Below are 21,988 nucleotides of genomic sequence, written 5' to 3'. Positions count from 1 at the left end.
ATTATCACACACACACACAGCCCGCAACACACACACACACACACACACACACACACACACACACACACACACACACACGGCCCGCAACACACACACACAGCCACACATACACAGCCACACACACACACACGGCCCGCAACACACACACACACGGCCCGCAACACACACACACGGCCCGCAACACAAACACACACACACGGCCCGCAACACAAACACACACACACACAGCCCGCAACACACACACACACACACACACAGCCCGCAACACACACACACACACAGCCCGCAACACACACACACACACAGCCCGCAACACACACACACACACAGCCCGCAACACACACACACAAGACTTCACACAACGTGTCACATTATACTGCAGAGCTCACAGTACAATTGTAAACCCCACATGCCCGCTCCATATTATACTGAGCACGTAGGATACCAGTATAGAAGGCAGGGTGCAAGTACATGTTTACAGGTGCGTGCAGTGTAGCAGAAGGATAGGCTGCAGGACTTGTACCCACCATGTGGATGTACATGTGCTAGTGAAATGCAAAGCAACAAGTTACATTTCTGTAACACTGCTCCACTTATAGACATGTCAAAGTATTTATGGATAGTGGGCACAGAGCTGCAGGGAAGAGTTGAAAAAAAAAAAAAAGAGTGCTGTAGTATGCTGGGAGTGGGTAATGGTTAAAGCTTGAATGAAGAAAAAACTATTAGTACCGGTTTGAAAGCAGAGAGTTTGAAGGAGCAACCGATGGTGAGGCGGCTGGGGGGGGACGAGGAGTGAATCACGTCTGTGGGGACGCTGGAGCTGGAGATCACGGAGCTAAACAAAGAGGGATCTGAAGGAGAGGGCAAGGATCTTAAATCAAAATAAGGGGAGGGAAGCAGTGAAGCTGGGCAAAGGCAGGGTGGTACAGGCACAGCTGGATGAGTTTAGCTGATGCACAGGAGGCATGGAGAACATTGGAGGGATAAAAATAAAGCTGGCACTTGGAGGAAGAGATGGGGCAAAGGCCAGTGATACTGGAGGGTGCAGGAACGTGAGTGTGTGTATCATCCTCGGCACCCCCCTCCAAACCCATCCGCCCAATAGAGGAGATGTCGGTCCGGCACCCTTACTTCATATTACACTTAAAATAAATACACACGATCTTCAAACTTCCTGGGGCAACATTTCAGAAACCAGCATTCTGGGGAGGGACGAGGGCAACGGTCACAAATATGCAGCGAGGGAAATTTATCTCCATTCATTTGCCCCACAGATTCTCAGGTCACGCCCATCTTGTTCATCGTAAGTCATTAAACACAATAAAATCAGGGAGTGCATGTCCAGTCCCATTCTACACACATGGTTCTCCCGGGATTCAAATGGGAGGCCGGGGGTGGGGGGGGCGGAGGATGCAGAAAATGTTATCCAGTTTATTTTGCATCCCAGCATACTAAAAAATACCTTGGCAAATCCCCTCGCCCTCCAAAGCTTCAGTACTTTACTTACAAAGCAGCATGCAGCTGTCCAGGGAAAGCCAGCTGTGTTCTCTTTGCATCGAGTTCTGGATAATATGTAAATGGTTCACTCTCCTCTGGCACTGTCCCACCTCCCTTTCAAATCTGCCGTCAATCAACCCCTCCTCGAAAAGCACACCCTTGTTCTCGGTCCTTGCAAACTGCTGCAAGTCCTTGAACGTGTTGTCGTCTCACAATTCCGTGCCCATCCTTCCCGCAGCTCCAAGTTTAAATCTGTAATCAGGTTTCCACCCCCGCCAACGCACTGAAACGGCGCGAATCAAGTCACAATTCACATCCTTTGTGACTGTGGTAAGCTATCTATTCTCATTTTTCTATGGCAAACTACACCTATACATTAGCAACTTTGCAGATTACAGAGAGCTCGTTTAGTGTAACTGTCTGATTCACAATTATGATGTGCTAGAAAATAACAACTTTCATTTATATAGTACCCGTAGCAACTCGGGTTCGAAAATGGCTGCGGTAACAACGGTTTCAAATATGGCAGAGTAAATTAATAATTCATTGCTAATTCCCAACTCCCAAGTGGGACTGAATAAGAAACTGGAGCAGACTTGTAGAAATTATCTTGTGTATGGTTGAGTTTGTGGGGATAATATAAAGATCATCAGCTGAGAGATTGGGGGTGGGGTGGGTGGGTGGGTGGGACGGACAGGAGGAGATCACAGAGATAGGGAGGGGCGAGGCAATGGAGGGATTTGAAAATAAGGATGAGAATTTTGAAATCGAGGCGTTGCTTAACCGGAAGCCAATGTAGGTCAGCGAGCACAGGGGTGATGGGGTGAGCGGGACTTGGTGTGAGTTAGGACACGGGAAGCCGAGTTTTGGATCCTCTCTAGTTTACGCAAGTTCATCATCATCATAGGAAGTCCCTCGGAGTCGAGGATGACTTGCTTCCACTCTAAAAGTGAGTTCTCAGGTGACTGAGGAGTCCAATGTAGGACCTACAGTCTCCGTCACAGGTGGGGCAGGCAGTGGTTGAAGGAAAGGGTGGGTGAGGAGCCTGGGTTGATGCATGCTCCTTCCATTGTCTACGCTTGGTTTCTGCTGGTTCTCGGCGATGGGACTCTAGGTGCTCAGCGCCCTGCCGGATGCTCTTCCTCCACTTTAGCCAGTCTTGGGCCAGGGATTCCCAGGAGTCCCACCCTCCTATGTGGCTCAGAAATGTGGACTATATACAGCAGACACCTCAAAGCGCTGGAGAAGTACCACCAGCGTTGCCTCCACAAGATCCTGCAAATCCCTTGGCAAGACAGATGCACCAGGCCAACATCCCCAGCATTGAAGCATTATGCAGAGTAGAATGTGGGAGGCCAGCCAGGAGTGCGTTGGAATAGTCAAGTCTAGATGTAAAAAAGGCATGGATGAGGGCTTCAGCAGCGATGAGCTGAGGCAAGGGCGGAGACGGGCGATGTTACGGAGGTGGAAATAGGCGGTCTGAGTTATGCTGCGGATATGTGGTTGGAAGCTCATTTCAGGGTCAAATATGACACCAAGGTTGCGAACAGTCTGGTTCAGCCTCAGACAGGAGTTGGGGAGAGGGATGGAGTCAGTGGCTGGGGAACGGAGTTTGTGGTGGGGACCAAAAACAATGGCTTCGTCTTCCCAATATTCAACTGGAGAAAATTTCTGCTCATCCAATACTGGATGTCGGACAAGCAGTCTGACAATTCAGAGAGAGTGGAGGGGTTGTGAGAGGTGGTGGTGAGGTAGAGTTGGGTGTCATCAGTGTACAAGTGGAAACTGACGCTGTGCTTTCGAATACTGCCGCCGAGGGGCAACATGTAGATGAGAAATAAGAGGGGACCAGGGATAGATCCTTGAGACCATAGTATAAATGACCCAAGGTGCTTCAGAAGAGCATTCAGAAAAAAATTTACATTGCACCACTGATAGATATTAGGACCAGAAAGAACATAAGAAATAGGAGCAGGAGTAGGCCATACGGCCCCTTGAGCCTGCTCCGCCATTTAATACGATCATGGCTGATCCATGGACTCAGGTCCACTTCCGTGCCCACTCCCCATAACCTCTTATTACCTTATCGGTTAAGAAACTGTGTATCTCTGTCTTAAATGTATTCAAAGGCCCAGCTCCACAGCTCTGAGCCAGCGAATTCCTCAGATTTACAACCCTCAGAAAAAATTCATCCTCATCTCAGTTTTAAATGGGCAGGTTTAAAGATGCAACTTAAAGGAGGAGAGAGGGGTAGAAAGGAGGAGGTTTATGGAGGGAATTTCAGAGGTTAAGGCCTCAGCATGGCACCATGGTGGAGCGTTGAAAATTGTGGATGCACAAGAGGTTAATCATGGAGCAGCACAGAGATCTCGGAGGATTGTAGGAGTCACGCAGATAGGGAGAGGTGAGGCCAGGGAATTATTTGAAAACGAAAAGGTGAGAATTTTAAAAATCAAGGTGTTGTAGGACCAGTTTTAGAATGTAAAAATGAGAGAAATGGCCTTTTTAAAAAAATCCAGGCCCAGCAAATTAGTCTATGTCGGTGAATTAAGGAGAGCGAGCGAGCTGGGGGGGGGGGGGAAGGAGAGCGAGCGAGGGGGGGGGGGGGAAGGGGGAAGGAGAGCGAGCGAGGGGGGGGGGGGGGAAGGAGAGCCAGCGAGGGGGGGGGAAGGAGAGCGAGCGAGGGGGGGGGGGAAGGAGAGCGAGCGAGGGGGGGGGAAGGAGAGCGAGCGAGGGGGGGGGAAGGAGAGCGAGCGAGGGGGGGGGGGAAGGAGAGCGAGCGAGGGGGGGGGAAGGAGAGCGAGCGAGGGGGGGGGAAGGAGAGCGAGCGAGGGGGGGGGAAGGAGAGCGAGCGAGGGGGGGGAAGGAGAGCGAGCGAGGGGGGGGAAGGAGAGCGAGCGAGGGGGGGGGGGGAAGGAGAGCGAGCGAGGGGGGGGAAGGAGAGCGAGCGAGGGGGGGGAAGGAGAGCGAGCGAGGGGGGGGGAAGGAGAGCGAGCGAGGGGGGGGGGGAAGGAGAGCGAGCGAGGGGGGGGGGAAGGAGAGCGAGCGAGGGGGGGGGAAGGAGAGCGAGCGAGGGGGGGGGAAGGAGAGCGAGCGAGGGGGGGGAAGGAGAGCGAGCGAGGGGGGGGGAAGGAGAGCGAGCGAGGGGGGGGGAAGGAGAGCGAGCGAGGGGGGGGGGAAGGAGAGCGAGCGAGGGGGGGGGAAGGAGAGCGAGCGAGGGGGGGGAAGGAGAGCGAGCGAGGGGGGGGGGGGAGGAGAGCGAGCGAGGGGGGGGGAAGGAGAGCGAGCGAGGGGGGGGGAAGGAGAGCGAGCGAGGGGGGGGGGAAGGAGAGCGAGCGAGGGGGGGGGAAGGAGAGCGAGCGAGGGGGGGGAAGGAGAGCGAGCGAGGGGGGGGGGAAGGAGAGCGAGCGAGGGGGGGGGAAGGAGAGCGAGCGAGGGGGGGGGAAGGAGAGCGAGCGAGGGGGGGGAAGGAGAGCGAGCGAGGGGGGGGGAAGGAGAGCGAGCGAGGGGGGGGGAAGGAGAGCGAGCGAGGGGGGGGAAGGAGAGCGAGCGAGGGGGGGGGGAAGGAGAGCGAGCGAGGGGGGGGAAGGAGAGCGAGCGAGGGGGGGGGGAAGGAGAGCGAGCGAGGGGGGGGGAAGGAGAGCGAGCGAGGGGGGGGGAAGGAGAGCGAGCGAGGGGGGGGAAGGAGAGCGAGCGAGGGGGGGGGGAAGGAGAGCGAGCGAGGGGGGGGGAAGGAGAGCGAGCGAGGGGGGGGGAAGGAGAGCGAGCGAGGGGGGGGGAAGGAGAGCGAGCGAGGGGGGGGGGAAGGAGAGCGAGCGAGGGGGGGGGGAAGGAGAGCGAGCGAGGGGGGGGGGGAAGGAGAGCGAGCGAGGGGGGGGGAAGGAGAGCGAGCGAGGGGGGGGGAAGGAGAGCGAGCGAGGGGGGGGAAGGAGAGCGAGCGAGGGGGGGGGAAGGAGAGCGAGCGAGGGGGGGGGAAGGAGAGCGAGCGAGGGGGGGGGGAAGGAGAGCGAGCGAGGGGGGGGGAAGGAGAGCGAGCGAGGGGGGGGGAAGGAGAGCGAGCGAGGGGGGGGGGGAGGAGAGCGAGCGAGGGGGGGGGAAGGAGAGCGAGCGAGGGGGGGGGAAGGAGAGCGAGCGAGGGGGGGGGAAGGAGAGCGAGCGAGGGGGGGGAAGGAGAGCGAGCGAGGGGGGGGGAAGGAGAGCGAGCGAGGGGGGGGGAAGGAGAGCGAGCGAGGGGGGGGGAAGGAGAGCGAGCGAGGGGGGGGGAAGGAGAGCGAGCGAGGGGGGGGGAAGGAGAGCGAGCGAGGGGGGGGGAAGGAGAGCGAGCGAGGGGGGGGGAAGGAGAGCGAGCGAGGGGGGGGGAAGGAGAGCGAGCGAGGGGGGGGGAAGGAGAGCGAGCGAGGGGGGGGGAAGGAGAGCGAGCGAGGGGGGGGGAAGGAGAGCGAGCGAGGGGGGGGGAAGGAGAGCGAGCGAGGGGGGGGGAAGGAGAGCGAGCGAGGGGGGGGGAAGGAGAGCGAGCGAGGGGGGGGGAAGGAGAGCGAGCGAGGGGGGGGGAAGGAGAGCGAGCGAGGGGGGGGGAAGGAGAGCGAGCGAGGGGGGGGGAAGGAGAGCGAGCGAGGGGGGGGGAAGGAGAGCGAGCGAGGGGGGGGGAAGGAGAGCGAGCGAGGGGGGGGGAAGGAGAGCGAGCGAGGGGGGGGGAAGGAGAGCGAGCGAGGGGGGGGGAAGGAGAGCGAGCGAGGGGGGGGGAAGGAGAGCGAGCGAGGGGGGGGGAAGGAGAGCGAGCGAGGGGGGGGGAAGGAGAGCGAGCGAGGGGGGGGGAAGGAGAGCGAGCGAGGGGGGGGGAAGGAGAGCGAGCGAGGGGGGGGAAGGAGAGCGAGCGAGGGGGGGGGGAAGGAGAGCGAGCGAGGGGGGGGGAAGGAGAGCGAGCGAGGGGGGGGAAGGAGAGCGAGCGAGGGGGGGGGAAGGAGAGCGAGCGAGGGGGGGGGAAGGAGAGCGAGCGAGGGGGGGGGAAGGAGAGCGAGCGAGGGGGGGGGAAGGAGAGCGAGCGAGGGGGGGGGAAGGAGAGCGAGCGAGGGGGGGGGAAGGAGAGCGAGCGAGGGGGGGGGAAGGAGAGCGAGCGAGGGGGGGGGAAGGAGAGCGAGCGGGGGGGGGGAAGGAGAGCGAGCGGGGGGGGGGAAGGAGAGCGAGCGAGGGGGGGAAGGAGAGCGAGCGAGGGGGGGGGAAGGAGAGCGAGCGAGGGGGGGGGAAGGAGAGCGAGCGAGGGGGGGGGAAGGAGAGCGAGCGAGGGGGGGGGAAGGAGAGCGAGCGAGGGGGGGGGAAGGAGAGCGAGCGAGGGGGGGGGAAGGAGAGCGAGCGAGGGGGGGGAAGGAGAGCGAGCGAGGGGGGGGAAGGAGAGCGAGCGAGGGGGGGGAAGGAGAGCGAGCGAGGGGGGGGGAAGGAGAGCGAGCGAGGGGGGGGAAGGAGAGCGAGCGAGGGGGGGGAAGGAGAGCGAGCGAGGGGGGGGAAGGAGAGCGAGCGAGGGGGGGGGAAGGAGAGCGAGCGAGGGGGGGGAAGGAGAGCGAGCGAGGGGGGGGGAAGGAGAGCGAGCGAGGGGGGGGGAAGGAGAGCGAGCGAGGGGGGGGGAAGGAGAGCGAGCGAGGGGGGGGGGAAGGAGAGCGAGCGAGGGGGGGGAAGGAGAGCGAGCGAGGGGGGGGGAAGGAGAGCGAGCGAGGGGGGGGGAAGGAGAGCGAGCGAGGGGGGGGGAAGGAGAGCGAGCGAGGGGGGGGGAAGGAGAGCGAGCGAGGGGGGGGGAAGGAGAGCGAGCGAGGGGGGGGAAGGAGAGCGAGCGAGGGGGGGGAAGGAGAGCGAGCGAGGGGGGGGGAAGGAGAGCGAGCGAGGGGGGGGGAAGGAGAGCGAGCGAGGGGGGGGGAAGGAGAGCGAGCGAGGGGGGGGGAAGGAGAGCGAGCGAGGGGGGGGGAAGGAGAGCGAGCGAGGGGGGGGGAAGGAGAGCGAGCGAGGGGGGGGGAAGGAGAGCGAGCGAGGGGGGGGGAAGGAGAGCGAGCGAGGGGGGGGGAAGGAGAGCGAGCGAGGGGGGGGAAGGAGAGCGAGCGAGGGGGGGGGAAGGAGAGCGAGCGAGGGGGGGGAAGGAGAGCGAGCGAGGGGGGGGAAGGAGAGCGAGCGAGGGGGGGGGAAGGAGAGCGAGCGAGGGGGGGGGAAGGAGAGCGAGCGAGGGGGGGGGAAGGAGAGCGAGCGAGGGGGGGGAAGGAGAGCGAGCGAGGGGGGGGGAAGGAGAGCGAGCGAGGGGGGGGGAAGGAGAGCGAGCGAGGGGGGGGGAAGGAGAGCGAGCGAGGGGGGGGGAAGGAGAGCGAGCGAGGGGGGGGGAAGGAGAGCGAGCGAGGGGGGGGGAAGGAGAGCGAGCGAGGGGGGGGGAAGGAGAGCGAGCGAGGGGGGGGAAGGAGAGCGAGCGAGGGGGGGGGAAGGAGAGCGAGCGAGGGGGGGGGAAGGAGAGCGAGCGAGGGGGGGGGAAGGAGAGCGAGCGAGGGGGGGGGAAGGAGAGCGAGCGAGGGGGGGGGAAGGAGAGCGAGCGAGGGGGGGGGAAGGAGAGCGAGCGAGGGGGGGGGAAGGAGAGCGAGCGAGGGGGGGGGAAGGAGAGCGAGCGAGGGGGGGGAAGGAGAGCGAGCGAGGGGGGGGGAAGGAGAGCGAGCGAGGGGGGGGGAAGGAGAGCGAGCGAGGGGGGGGGAAGGAGAGCGAGCGAGGGGGGGGGAAGGAGAGCGAGCGATGGGGGGGGAAGGAGAGCGAGCGAGGGGGGGGGAAGGAGAGCGAGCGAGGGGGGGGGAAGGAGAGCGAGCGAGGGGGGGGAAGGAGAGCGAGCGAGGGGGGGGAAGGAGAGCGAGCGAGGGGGGGGGAAGGAGAGCGAGCGAGGGGGGGGGAAGGAGAGCGAGCGAGGGGGGGGGAAGGAGAGCGAGCGAGGGGGGGGAAGGAGAGCGAGCGAGGGGGGGGAAGGAGAGCGAGCGAGGGGGGGGGAAGGAGAGCGAGCGAGGGGGGGGGAAGGAGAGCGAGCGAGGGGGGGGGAAGGAGAGCGAGCGAGGGGGGGGGAAGGAGAGCGAGCGAGGGGGGGGAAGGAGAGCGAGCGAGGGGGGGGGAAGGAGAGCGAGCGAGGGGGGGGGAAGGAGAGCGAGCGAGGGGGGGGGAAGGAGAGCGAGCGGGGGGGGGGGACGGAGAGCGGGGGGGGGGGGGGGGGAAGGAGAGCGAGCGAGGGGGGGGGGAAGGAGAGCGAGCGAGGGGGGGGGAAGGAGAGCGAGCGAGGGGGGGGGAAGGAGAGCGAGCGAGGGGGGGGGAAGGAGAGCGAGCGAGGGGGGGGGAAGGAGAGCGAGCGAGGGAGGGGGAAGGAGAGCGAGCGAGGGGGGGGGAAGGAGAGCGAGCGAGGGGGGGGAAGGAGAGCGAGCGAGGGGGGGGGAAGGAGAGCGAGCGAGGGGGGGGAAGGAGAGCGAGCGAGGGGGGGGGAAGGAGAGCGAGCGAGGGGGGGGAAGGAGAGCGAGCGAGGGGGGGGGAAGGAGAGCGAGCGAGGGGGGGGGGAAGGAGAGCGAGCGAGGGGGGGGAAGGAGAGCGAGCGAGGGGGGGGGAAGGAGAGCGAGCGAGGGGGGGGGAAGGAGAGCGAGCGAGGGGGGGGGAAGGAGGAGAGGGAGGGAGCGCGAGTGGAGGGTGTGGGGGGGGAGGAGGAGGGAGGAGAGATTGTGAGTGGGGGGGCGGAGGGAGGAGGAGTATCTGGTCTAAAGTGCGAGTTTGAGGGATCAGGAAGTGACAGTGATGATCAGCATCTGTCTCAGGCTATATCAGATTGTTCACAACCGAGGCGTCATATTTGACCCTGAAATGGGCTTCCGGCCACATATCCACATCATCACCAAGACAGCCTCTTTCCACTTACGGATCATCACCCGACTCCGTCCCTGTCTCAGCTCATCTGCTGCCGAAACCCTCATCCACGCCTTTGTTACCTCTAGGCTTCACTATTCGAACGCACTCCTCGCTGGCCTCCCATCTTCCATCCTCCATAAAGTAGGTGTGATCCAAAACTCGGCTGCCCGTTTCCTAACTTGCACCAAGTCCCGCTCACCCATCACCCCTGTGCTCGCTGACCTCCATTTGCTCTCGGTTAAAGCAACACCTCGATTTTAAAATTCTAATTGTTTTCAAACCCATCCACAGCCTCACCCCTCCCTTTCTCTAACCCTCGGGCTCTATAACCTTCAAAAGCTGTGCTCTGCCAATTCTGGCCTCTTGCACACCCTCCATTTTAAATTGCTCTACCATTGGTGGCCGGGCCTTCAGCTACCTGGACCCTGAGCTCTGGAATTCCCTCCTTAAGCCTCTCTACCTCTCTACCTCTCTACCTCTCTACCTCTCTACCTCTCTACCTCTCTACCTCTCTACCTCTCTACCTCTCTACCTCTCTACCTCTCTACCTCTCTACCTCTCTACCTCTCTACCTCTCTACCTCTCTACCTCTCTTTCCTCTCTACCTCTCTACCTCTCTTTCCTCTCTTTCCTCTCTTTCCTCTCTTTCCTCTCTTTCCTCTCTTTCCTCTCTTTCCTCTCTTTCCTCCTTTAAGACACTCTTTAAAACCTACCTCTTTGACCAAGCTTTTGGCCATCTGACTCAATATCTCCTTATGTGGCTCAGTGTCAAATTTTGTTTGATAACGCTCCTGCGAAACGCCTTGGGACGTTTTACTACGATAAAGGCGCCATTTAAATACAAGTTGTTGTTGTTGTTGTCGTCAAGTGCCGTGGGACAATTTGTTACGTTATAAAGGCAACAAGTTGTGTTTTGGAGGAATAGACAAAACACACAAAGCATCAATATGGGAATGCACATTCCTGAAGAACAGGACAAGTTCACACCCATACTGTGGGAAAGCAGAAACACACACAACACATAACTGGACAAAGTGTGGGAGAATTTAAGCTTTTCTGTTTGAATAAGGGGAAGAGAGAGAGAGAGAGAGAGAGAGGGTTCCGTATAAAACAGATATTTAACTCTTTACTCACAGCGGTTATAATGTGGAACTCGCTCGCTACCACAAGAGAGTGGTCAAGGCGAATAGCAAATACATTTAAGGAGAAGCTTGATAAACACAGGAGGGAGAAAGAAGTAGAGGGTTATGCTGAAGGATTTAGATGAAGATGAAGAGAGATGGGAGGAGGCGCGTGTGAAGCAGGAACCAATCAGCCTGTGACTATGCTGTGTATTCCATGTAATTTCTAAAAGTAAAGCACTTTTACATATTTCACTTCCCCAATTCCCACAGATCTTGCAGTTCCCGTGGCTCGTCTGCTGCAGCCCGACCACAGATTGGCAACGGTACATCAGACCGAGGGGATATGACTTGGCAACAACTACATCTGTATGTCCACAAAGGAGGAGGAAATTTATCTCCAGGAGATTATATCCAGCACAGAAGTCATTGAATAAATGGGCTTCCACTGAAACCCACCCACCCTGTCACCCCCAAAACCCACAGAAAATGGCTTAGGACTTGTCCCCTACCCCGAGGGAACTGTATTTTTTCTGGGCTGTAGGAGCCAGGAGCCCTCTAGCACCTCACCCAGATGACCAATCTTTACTGGAGTGCAGATCTAATGCTTTTAAATCCATTATTACACAGAAGGAAGCCATGTTTTATGTTTATTTTTATATTAAGGGCACGTGGCAAATCAAAACCACACTGGCCAATGGGTCAAGGCCAAAGACAAAATGACACAAAAACAGATTTTATTTAAAAAATGGTTTTAATACAGGTTTATAGAAAATAACTCAGGAGAACAGGGATAGGTATCAAACTCAGAGAGCAACTAAAGTTGCTGTCAGGGCAGACAAAAGGACACAGTGGAGATGAGAACAGGTGTGTTAGTCTTTCCCAACTACGTAAGGAGTCAGACATCAGTTAGCACTGTACAGGGTCATTCTACAGGGCAGAGGGTGGAGTCACAGGACATGGCAGAGGTTTTAATTGGCTCCATTTCAAGTTCCTTCTTCAATTTGCCAATAGCACAGAGCATGGAGTAGTTATCTGCGCTCAGTGCGTAATCTGTTCAATATTATACAGCCACAATCTCATAACGGGCAGTCAACGATTCTTACATTGGACATTTAAAGCACTGTCTCGAAATGGAATCCCCTGGTGCAGCACGAAAGCCTTACAAGAGCAGAAGGACCCGCATTTGATGCCACCTCATTACTGAGTTAGCTAATCACAGCTTGGGCAGCAACTGGGGCAATCAGCCCAGACCCCGGAGCTAGGGAAGGGGACACCACAACCCAGGATCCCAACTCCTAAGTACTGCCTACCCAGCGGCACCTGCTGGAAAACGGCCTCGTGTGGACAGAATTGGGCATGTTCGTGATGCCCTCTATAGTCGAATAGCCCACTGACATTTGTGCGCCAAACTCCCACGTGAACAAAGTGCATTTCACTGAGACAGTGCAGGGCAGTCAGTCCCATGGATGGGCCACCTTCGAGATGAGGGAACAAAAATTGGATGAGGTTCAGGAGTTATACCAATGTATAAATAAGGAATGTCAAGATAGCTGCGAGATTGGCAAAGTCACAGTGAGCTTTAAAGCACTTATTTTAGTCCCCAATAGAGATCAACCCTAACTAGGTTTGTAGCAATCACATTTCTTTAGTTGCCCTCAGTTCAGTATCAATATAAACAAAATGTGAAGGCTATTCAACTCTTCAAAACTGCTCGGCCCAGAAGCCATGGGTGATTATTCTATCATGCACTCTTCATTCACCCCCACTGCCGCCCCCCCCTCTCCCCAACTGTTGCTTCCCGACTTTAAATAACAAAGTTCCTTCCCCATCCGCCCTGAAAAAAGACACACACAATGCCCAGACGCACACACACACACACACACTATATACAGACACACACCGACCCCAATATATAGCTGCAGCACACAATGTTATCCCATGATTTCAACACTTTTGTGGTTCACTTGTGGCATAAAACCCCAAACACATTGCAGACAATCATCCATTACTTGGCTGGACCAGAGCCCCGATATCTGACCCTAACAGAGAGTTCTTCCCAATACAACAGCATCTGGGCCACCGGAGGGCGCTCTCCTCTTGGGATACCCAATCCCTCCTTCAAGGCACGGTGTTTGGAACTGGAAAAATCTGCTATGATCGGATACCTTGAAGGCCTGGCTAAGGGTAGAAATACCAAGGTATAAAAGGACCTTGGTAACACCCACACATAGTTTTCCAGACCCCACAACAATCATCATCCCCCTGACCAAAGCACTAGCTTAATTCCAGACAACCCTGAAAGTTTCTCCTATCGGTGACTTAAACCCTGCTCAATGTTCCAGACAAAAGAAAAGAAGAACCACAGGAGGGTTTTCAAAGCACTTGAGCCAAGGAAATCCCAAACAGCCATACCCAGCATCAGATAGACACCATTGCTTACCCAGCAAGAGGGAATCCACACCCCCAACCCAGCAGTGGCAACCCCTCCCCGGCCATGTGCAGCAACCTTGTCACCCGGAAAAAACCCTTCTCCCTTTTGACAACCACCAATTCCGTAACCCAGAAAGAGAGATGCCCCTACCTACCCTATACCATCAAACCCCTTCATCCAGAAGGGCACCAAATTCTTACCTAACAACCCCTGCCCACTGCATACACCACCTCCCCTTACCCAATGGCAGAGACCCCTCTCCATTGCATACGCCACACCCCCTTACCCAATAGCAGAGACCCTGCTCCACTGCATATGCCACACCCCGTTACACAGCAAATTTTAAGAATCTAAAGCAACGAGCCGCTCTCAAACACAAAGGTTTAAATGTTCCGGGTGGGATCATGGTGCCAGTGTGAAGGACATGAAGCTGCGCACATTCTCAAACCATTTACATCCGACCAGATGGGGGACACATGCAGCAGGTGTCATTTTATCTCACGGGGCATTGAGTCGAGTGAATGCAACTTCCGCTGCTTAATCGGGTTCAATTAACCAACCTCAAGATCCCCCCCCCCCCCCCAGCAAAACACTTCAATGATCGTATTCGAGCCAACCGAGTACTCGCCGCCTCCTGGCTTACAATCCAAGCCCCGAAAGGCCCTGGAAGCTGGTCCCCGAGCGCAGGAAGCGCACAGGAATCGGGAGCCAACATAGACCCGCAGGCTGCAAGTGCAGGCAGGCATCCCGGAACAGTGAGCAAACAGCCGTATACTTACACGGAGTTGAACAGGTACGCACGTCCCTGGCTGCCCTGGAACGACTGCGAGAGAGAGAGAGAGAGAGAGAGAGAAAGAGGTAAAGATTAACACAGTTTGAGACGACAGCAATAAGAGCCTGCAGTCCAAAGTTCACCTGTATAAAAATAACAGCTATGTTTTCATACTAATAGGCATGTGAGTTTCACACTACAAGACCTTCTTAAACCACAAAGACCATTTGTAATGAAGCAGACGTGTTTGGGTGCACGCACACACGCAGACTGGGTAGCAAGAGAGAAACCACCTGTTTACTGCAAAGATATATTCTCATGGCACTTACACCATCTTCGTTTTATAAAGCACTGCTCGCCATATTTCAACAAAGGCCCACTTTGTACTAATTGCCCATCATGCTTTGCATAAGTTGCTCCCATTTGTCCCAATTGTGTCACAGTCCTGCAATTAATTACCTGAAACGCTTCAGGTTAAAGAACCGGCCAATACTGGAAATACACAGCATCTTAAAGAGAAGGCGCATTACACCCGAAATGTTAACACGTCTTTCTCTTTTCCACATGTTAACCAACACGAGGTAGTTTGCCGTGCCCCTCGCGAAACTTCTCGGGTTGACAGCGATCCTGGACAGCGAGGAGAAGCGAGCGCTCGGTGAAATGTTAGCCACAATGTGGAGAGCTAGAACTAGTCAACTTTAAGATGTTTAAAACATCAAAAGAATTGCAGAAACTTAGATCACCGGAATATCTCGTCGTCTGCCAAGAATTTGAGGCTATTGATAGCAAAGGGCGTTCTTGAGCTGGGCGACCACAGGGAGCAGTTTAATTTAAAAAATACATCTCAATTCAAATAGTCAGGCTGGCTTCCAACCCAGAACACAGATTGCAGAGTCAGAGGAGAACAGGTGGGCTTGAAGTTAAGGACTGAAATCCACAAACACGGAATAACGCGCTACTTTTTCCTAACCTGTAATCACCCCTTATTACTATTCTTGGTAGAGCTTTTTTAAAAAAAAAAACATGGTTCCCACTGGATGCTTGGCCACCAGATTTTGTGCAGATCCACCAGTGTGTGACATCCGAGGCCCGTAAGATCTTGCAATATTAAACACAATGCTAATAAGCGACCGAGCAGTCACCAGTAAATGCCTGCACCATGTAATCACCTCTAGTGTAACCGGATTGTCAACTCCCCTGTGATTATGGGCTGCTCGCTGTCAATGTTATAACTGCATCTTCCATTAATAGGCTGGTACAAGTCTTGCCTTTGTTGCAGAAAATCTGCCCAAGCGAAGAGAGTGATGTAGGCTTCTGCCAGAAACAAATCAGCTGGCACATGTGCAGTGAGCGATTCCGATTGGTTCCTGATTACATCATCAGCTTTCCATTACCAAGAGGAAACTCACACCTCTCCCAGCAGTGCAGGGTTACAGCTGGGAGCGTCCAGAGCTTCTTCACGTACCATCCTCGTCAGCGAATCTGGCGGGGAGACCGCAGCGGCGAGCTGATCAACTCCACTCCAAACCCCACAATGCACAGAGGCGTTAGCAACAATGCTGTTCCATGCTAATTATTTGGGAAGCAAGTGCAGGGAAAAATCAATTAAATTTTTTTTTAAAACTGGTCCTATTTTTAAAGTTAGTGACTGCTACCGCCGGTGTCCGACCCGCCGTGGCACAGTTCGCCGGGGGGGGGGGGGGTCCGACCCGCCGTGGCACAGGTCGTCCGGGGGGGGGTCTGACCCGCCGTGACACAGGTCGGCGGGGGGGGGTTCCGAGCCACCGTGACACGGGTCACCGGGAGCCGACCCGCCGTGGCACAGGTCGCCGGGGGGGGGGGGGGGTCCTGACCCGCCGTGACACAGGTCGCCTGGGGGGGGGGGGTCTGACCCGCCGTGACACAGATCGCCTGGGGTGGGGGGGGGGGGGGTCTGACCCACCATGACACAGGTCGCCGGGGGGGGGGGGGGAGGGGAGGGGAGGGGTCTGACCCGCCGTGACACAGATCGCCGGGGGGGGGGGGTGTCTGCCGTGACACAGGTCGCCTGGGGGGCGGGGGGTGGGTGGGGTGGGGGGGGTCTGACCCGCCGTGACACAGGTCGCCGGGGGTCCGACCCACCGTGACAGAGGTCAGAGCGTGACCTAATTACAAGAACCACCCACAATCCATGCTCACTTTACACAGCAGACTATATGAGACTCTCGGCAGGTTTCTGCAGGCCATTCAGGTACCCAGTCTTTATCTTCAAACTCTGAGGCAGGATGGGGCGGGGGTGGGCGGGTGTGGGTCATGGTTGTGCTTGGGGAGAAGCAGATCAAAGGAGGAAGAGAAGATGGGCAGTGCAATGTAACCCATGCTGAAATTTCCTTTTGGGCAGGTGTTACAGCCGACCAGCAAAACTGGAGTGGAACCACCTGCCATTCAGACTTATGTAAACCGTTGGGGGTCAGTGGAATTTAGATCTCCATTCACTTGTCCAGTGATGGGGGTGTATCGGGTGCAGTACAATGTTTTGGTGGTATGTGTGTCGGCCACATTGCAGGGGCTGGGCAGTGTAAACAGGATTGGGGGAAGCCATGTGCCTGGCTTGACTCGGTTCCTCTGCCCTATTGGTTGCCAGTACGGAGGTTTCCTATGGCATGGCAGTTTGAACAGGGGCAGTAACCTTAGCCTGAGAGATGAGACACCATGCCCAGCCTGTGCAATCAGCTCCTCTCCCCTGACATCAAAGTGCAATCGGCTCAATAATCAGTTTCGAGCAGCCCGAAACTCGCTGTCTCGGTTGCTCCAAAGAACCGTCACAGCAACTGATGATCTCCACTGAAGCTCAAGCCACCACCTCAATATAGAAGAGGCTCAATAACTATCGCGTCTGAATTCAGGGGAAAAGTGCTGTGGTGGACTCCGCTTGAAAGTGCTCCAGTGACCATTTTCAAAATCCTTTCATTTACCCCACGTCATCAACTTCCTTACACACTCAGCAGGGAAACAAACTCTGGTCAACAGAGTGCGTTTGTACCACAATCCCCCTTTGCAAGGACGTTCCAGAGTGCTTTGGTCAAAGGGTAGGAGGACATGGAGCAGGGGGAAAAAGCTCAGGAGGTGCAGGAAACAATAAACGGCCCAATCGGTCAGCCACGTGAATTACCAGCAACGATCTCCTCTTCCCCAACGCACTGTCCAAGTCCCCCTCCTCCTCCCCTGCCCTCGGCCCCCCTCTCCCCTCCTGGCCCTCACGCCTCACCCCTCCACATTAAAACACTCGGGTCGTACGACAGGGCTTCAAATTCCCAGTCATGATTCACTTGTACCGGTCACGACGAGTTCCGACTCAATGACTAAAGTTGGATTTCACCGATGGACTTTCCGCAACAAGTTTTCTCACCCAAAATGCTGTTAAAATGCAACAGTGCCTCGCTCCTTCAGCGTGTCTATCTGCTCAAGTGACAGAAAATACACCAGTGAAAGCCAAGCCACAGACACCTAGTTGGGGCGCGGAGTCCCTTGGGTGGTCCATCCATAGCAAGGGGACAGTGAGCAGCAAGCACAGATACAGCAACAAGTCACCATGTTCCAACAACAGTGCAGCAAAAACCAGCCGATAACTTGTGCTCGCAAGCAAGGGCTGCACTGGCCAATGGGTCTCCCTGCTCTGAAAGCATTTGCCCGAGTCCCAGGCGATTCCACTCGGGGTGAATGGGTTAATTGACACTCCTCACTGCAGCATGATGCATGGCAATCCAAAACACACAATACATCCTTCCAGAGAAAAGTTTCCAGAAATTTCCTCGGTGCTCGCTGCCAACTCCATCTCATGCTACAACATCGCAAGCTCTCAGAGCCACACCTGGAAAGCCTGGCTTACGCAGTAACATCGCTAATAGTTCTGTACGATCAAGATCAACAAAGTAAAAGAGGGAGGATAAATCAGACAGACACACACACACACCAGAGAGAGAGAGAGAGAGAGAGAGAGAGAGAGAGAGCGCGAGACACAGAGACACACACACACACACCAGAGAGAGAGAGAGAGACACACACACACACACACACACACGAGAGAGAGAGACACACACAGCGAGCACAAGAGAGAGATACAGCCACAGGAAAAGTAGGGTGGGTGGTAATGAGGGTGAGGAGGTGATGTACACGGCAACTTGAATCCCAAAACACTGTGGGGCTGGGCTGGGGAAGAGAGCGTGTGGAGAATTACACATTGCAACATTCCCAAGTACGACTCATGCTGAGGGACACAGGGCAAAGTAGTACAATTAAAAAGCAAGGCACACCACCATCAACACGGGGGTTGGGGTGGGGGGGAAATAGCAGAAATATGAAACTGTACCACGCTTAGCCACTCCGGCCCATTGGCAGAGGACAAGCCAGTAACAAATGTAAAACAGGGAACAGAGTCAGGGTCGGTAATTATTTACAGATTCTCACCAGCTACAGGGCCAGAACTAACCCGACACCAAGGAGGCCCAGATCAGCCTGTGCAAAAAGCAGGAAATCGTAAAGCATCAATTAGCTTCTGATCGGACCTTCTGCCCTCACATCAGGGGGTTCTTCCCCCTCCTCCCCACAAACACACGTTTGGATTTAAAACTGGCGGAGGCAACGCGCAGCAAACCTGTCGATCACTGTCCAGCATTGCGATAAAAATAGAAGCATTTCTGGGCAGTGAGAGGCTGCTATTTGTATTGGCTAGCGCTCTGTAATCTCAAACCCACAGAAACAGAAGGAGTGGCACAGCAGGAAAGGCTGCAGCTCAATGGAAAGGGCCTTTTCCGCCTGGTACCTCCCAAAAGGCAAATCCCTGCACCACCCACCTCACTGCCTCTTTCCCCCCCTCCCCCACAGCCTCTCTCCGCCCCGCCCCCCCCCCCCCACAAGAGCCTCTCCCCCCCCACCTCTCCACGCGCCCCCCCCCCACCATCTCACTGCCTCTCCCCTCACCCCCCCCAGCTCTTCTCCCCCCCCCCCCACCCCTCACCGCCTGTCCCTCCCCCACACCTACACACACAACCACCCCCCAATTCACACCCCCCCACCTCACACCCACCCCCCCTCCCCACCTACACCTCACCGCCTGTCCCCCCCTCCACACCTACACACACACACCCCCCCCACCCCCCCACCTCTTCCCCCCACCCCCACACCTCACCACCTGTTCCCCCCCACCCACACCCACACACACACACACACACCCACCTCTGTCCCCCCCCCCCCACACCTACACACACACACCACCCCCCCCACCTCACTGCCCCCCCCACCTACACACACACCCCCCCCCACCTCACTGCCCCCCCCCACACACACACACACACACACACACCCCCCCACCTCACACCCACCACCCCCCCCAACCTCACACACGCCCTCCCCCCCCCCCCCACAACCACCAACCCCCCCCACCAACCCTCCCCCCCCCAACCCCACACTCCCTCCCCCCCCCAACCCCACACTCCCTCCCCCCCCCAACCCCACACTCCCTCCCCCCCCCAACCCCACACTCCCTCCCCCCCCCAACCCCACACTCCCTCCCCCCCCACCACCACACTCCCTCCCCCCCACCACCACACAACCCCCCCCCCCCAAACAACACCAACCCCCCCCCCACACAACCCCAACTCCCACCCCCCCCCCACCCCACACCACCCACCCCCCCACCCAACACCCACCACCCCCCCCCCACCCACCACCCCACACCCACCCCCCCACACGAGGGATAAATATTGGCCAGGACTCCGGGGATAACTCCCCTGCTCTTCAACAGTGCAACATCAGATTTACTGGCCTACTGCCAACCATTTTGAAACTGCTCAGAATAAAAGCAAGTACCCCACCACCCCCCCCATGCCTCCCCCCCTCCCCCCACCCCACCCCCACCCACCCCCCCACCACCCACCCACCCCCCACCACCCCCACCCCCCCCACCACCCCCACCCCCACCCAACCCCCCCACCCCCACCCAACCCCCCCACCACCCACCCCCCCACCACCCCCACGAGGGATAAATATTGGCCAGGACTCCGGGGATAACTCCCCTGCTCTTCAACAGTGCAACATCAGATTTACTGGCCTACTGCCAACCATTTTGAAACTGCTCAGAATAAAAGCAAGTACCCCACCAGCCCCCCCATGCCTCCCTCCCACCTCACCCCCCCCCCACACACACACACACCCCTCCCTCGCCACCAAGGCCTTACCTTGGAAATTAGCTCGTCATGATTGGCTAGGTGAGCCCGACAGTGGATGCAGCTGTATGTCCGGTGGCAGTTTGGCAGGTAAGCCTGGAAGGTTTTTGATTTCGTCATCTTCACCATTTCCAACGGGTGTTCTTCGCTGCTGAGCTCGGGGCTGGCAGTCGAAGAGTTACAAGCCTGGTGCACTCTCTGACAGAAGAAACACTGGAAAACGCAAGCAAAAGCCGTCGTTGTACTGGAGTGTGTGTGGCCTTCTCCACACAGACACCACGAGGGAAAGTGTCAGAACCTGCAGTGGCAAACCCAGAAACCTCACATTAGCACAGACGGAAACATAGAAAATAGGTGCAGGAGTAGGCCATTCACCCCTTTGAGCCTGCACCACCATTCAATATCATGGCTTCAGTACCCCATTCCTGCTTTCTCTCCATACCCCCTGATCCCTTTAGCCGTAAGGGCCATATCTAACCCCCTTTTGAATATATCCAATGAACTGGCATCAACAACTTTCTGTGGTAGAGAATTCCACAGGTTCACAATTCTCTGGTTGAAGAAGTTTCTCCTCATCTCGGTCCTAAATAGCTGACCCCTTATCCTTAGCCTGTAACCCCTGGTTCTGGAGTTCCCCAACATCGGGAACACACAGGAACAACAAAAACACAGGAACAACAAAGTGGGTAAAGTAGAAACTCGTGCCCCAGGATAACAGAGTATCCAGTTTGCGGCCCCTCGGTGCAGGGGAGTGATACAATTTTTGTTAGGTTCGAGTATTAAGGGTTACAGAACCGTGGCAGGTAAATGGAGCTAAGATACAGATCAGCCACGATCTCGCTCAATAGCAAAACAGGCCAAATGGTCAACAACAACTTGTATTTATATAGCGCCTTTAACATAGTGAAACGTCCCAAGGCGCTTCACAGGAATATTATGCGATAAACATTTGACACTGAGCTGCACAAGTAGAAATTAGCACAGGTGACCAAGAGGTAGGTTTTAAGTAGTGTCTTGAAGGAGGAAAGAGAGGTAGAGAAGTTTAGGGAGGGAGTTCCAGAGCTTGGGGCCCAGGCAACAGAAGGCACAGCCACCAAAGGTGGAGCGATTATAATCAGGGATGCTCAGGAGGGCAGAATTAGAAGAGCGCAGATATCTCGGGGGGAGGGGGGGGTGCGGTTGTGGATATCTACTCCTGTTCCTATAACTAGTGGTCTCTGCTTTATCTCCAAACGGCTCCAACTTTAAATGCTGCTTATAAACAGGAGTCCTAAAGTCAGCATTGCTACGCACTATTCTCCTCGGTTGTGATTTACTTAACTTTTCACATTCACCCAGGAATTGTTTATATTTGTTGGGCTCCAGGCCCACTGCAGCAGATGAGATTTTACAGATTAAGGATTAAAAACGGGAGGCCAAATGCTTCCTCGAGACTAGGCCGGCAACTGCAGACGGTGTTGCCTCAACTATCTGTTTCTCCCCCCCACCCCTCAGCTATTTGTTGTTCCCCCCGCCCCCCCCCCCAGCTAGCTGTTCCCACTCCAAGTTACTTTAAAAAAACTGACAGCCTTAGACCAAGCAAAATCCAAATGGTGTTTACATTGCAAACCAGCTAGATGGGATTGCAGTTTTCAAATTACTATTAGGTATCAAAACAGACTATCTGAAATAAAAATGCAGCAGAGTGGAGACCAGAGCAGATGGATTTAAAAGGAACGTGTTAATATGAAGACAGTAGCATCCACAAGGTGGGTGATCTGTTGTACTCCCAGTTTGTTTGTTAATCTTCAAAAAACACACAATTCCCGGCGGCATTAAATCACAGCTCGGGCTGCTCGTGTGTCCAGCTGCATTGAAAACGTTCTTTTAATTCAGATTCCAAGAGCCCAGCAGCGAGTCAGCTCCAGCTTCACTTATTCATTTGCTGTTTGTGGAACCTTGCTGTGTTCAAATTGGCTGTAGTGTTTACCTACACCACAGACAGTGCACTTCAGAAAGTAATTCATTGGTTGTGAAGTGCTGTCAGATGCCTCGAGTGTGCGATAAATCGCTGTCTAATAGCAAGGTC

The 21,988-nt window shown here is 56.4% G+C and overlaps 1 protein-coding gene across 6 annotated transcripts in view; it reads right to left on the bottom strand.

Moving 5' to 3' along the window:
• LOC139268834 (protein yippee-like 1) overlaps positions 1–21,988 on the bottom strand; it is a 44,819-nt gene that overhangs the window by 4,567 nt on the left and 18,264 nt on the right. For all 6 annotated transcript variants that reach the window (XR_011594120.1, XR_011594123.1, XR_011594122.1 and 3 more), the window contains 2 exons: positions 19,933–20,218; positions 13,725–13,768 (listed from right to left, as the gene is read on the bottom strand). Coding sequence is in view for 1 of the 6 variants with exons in the window: in XM_070887578.1 (XP_070743679.1) it covers positions 13,725–13,768; positions 19,933–20,049 (161 nt within the window). In the remaining 5 variants the exon portion in view is untranslated. The remainder of the gene's footprint in view (positions 1–13,724; positions 13,769–19,932; positions 20,219–21,988) is intronic.

The sequence above is a fragment of the Pristiophorus japonicus genome, chromosome 8, assembly GCF_044704955.1.
Source record: "Pristiophorus japonicus isolate sPriJap1 chromosome 8, sPriJap1.hap1, whole genome shotgun sequence".
In the NCBI taxonomy this organism is placed as follows: Eukaryota; Metazoa; Chordata; class Chondrichthyes; family Pristiophoridae; genus Pristiophorus; species Pristiophorus japonicus.
Note: the sequence above shows the minus strand (reverse complement) of the source record. Positions and strands in the feature narration are given on the sequence as shown.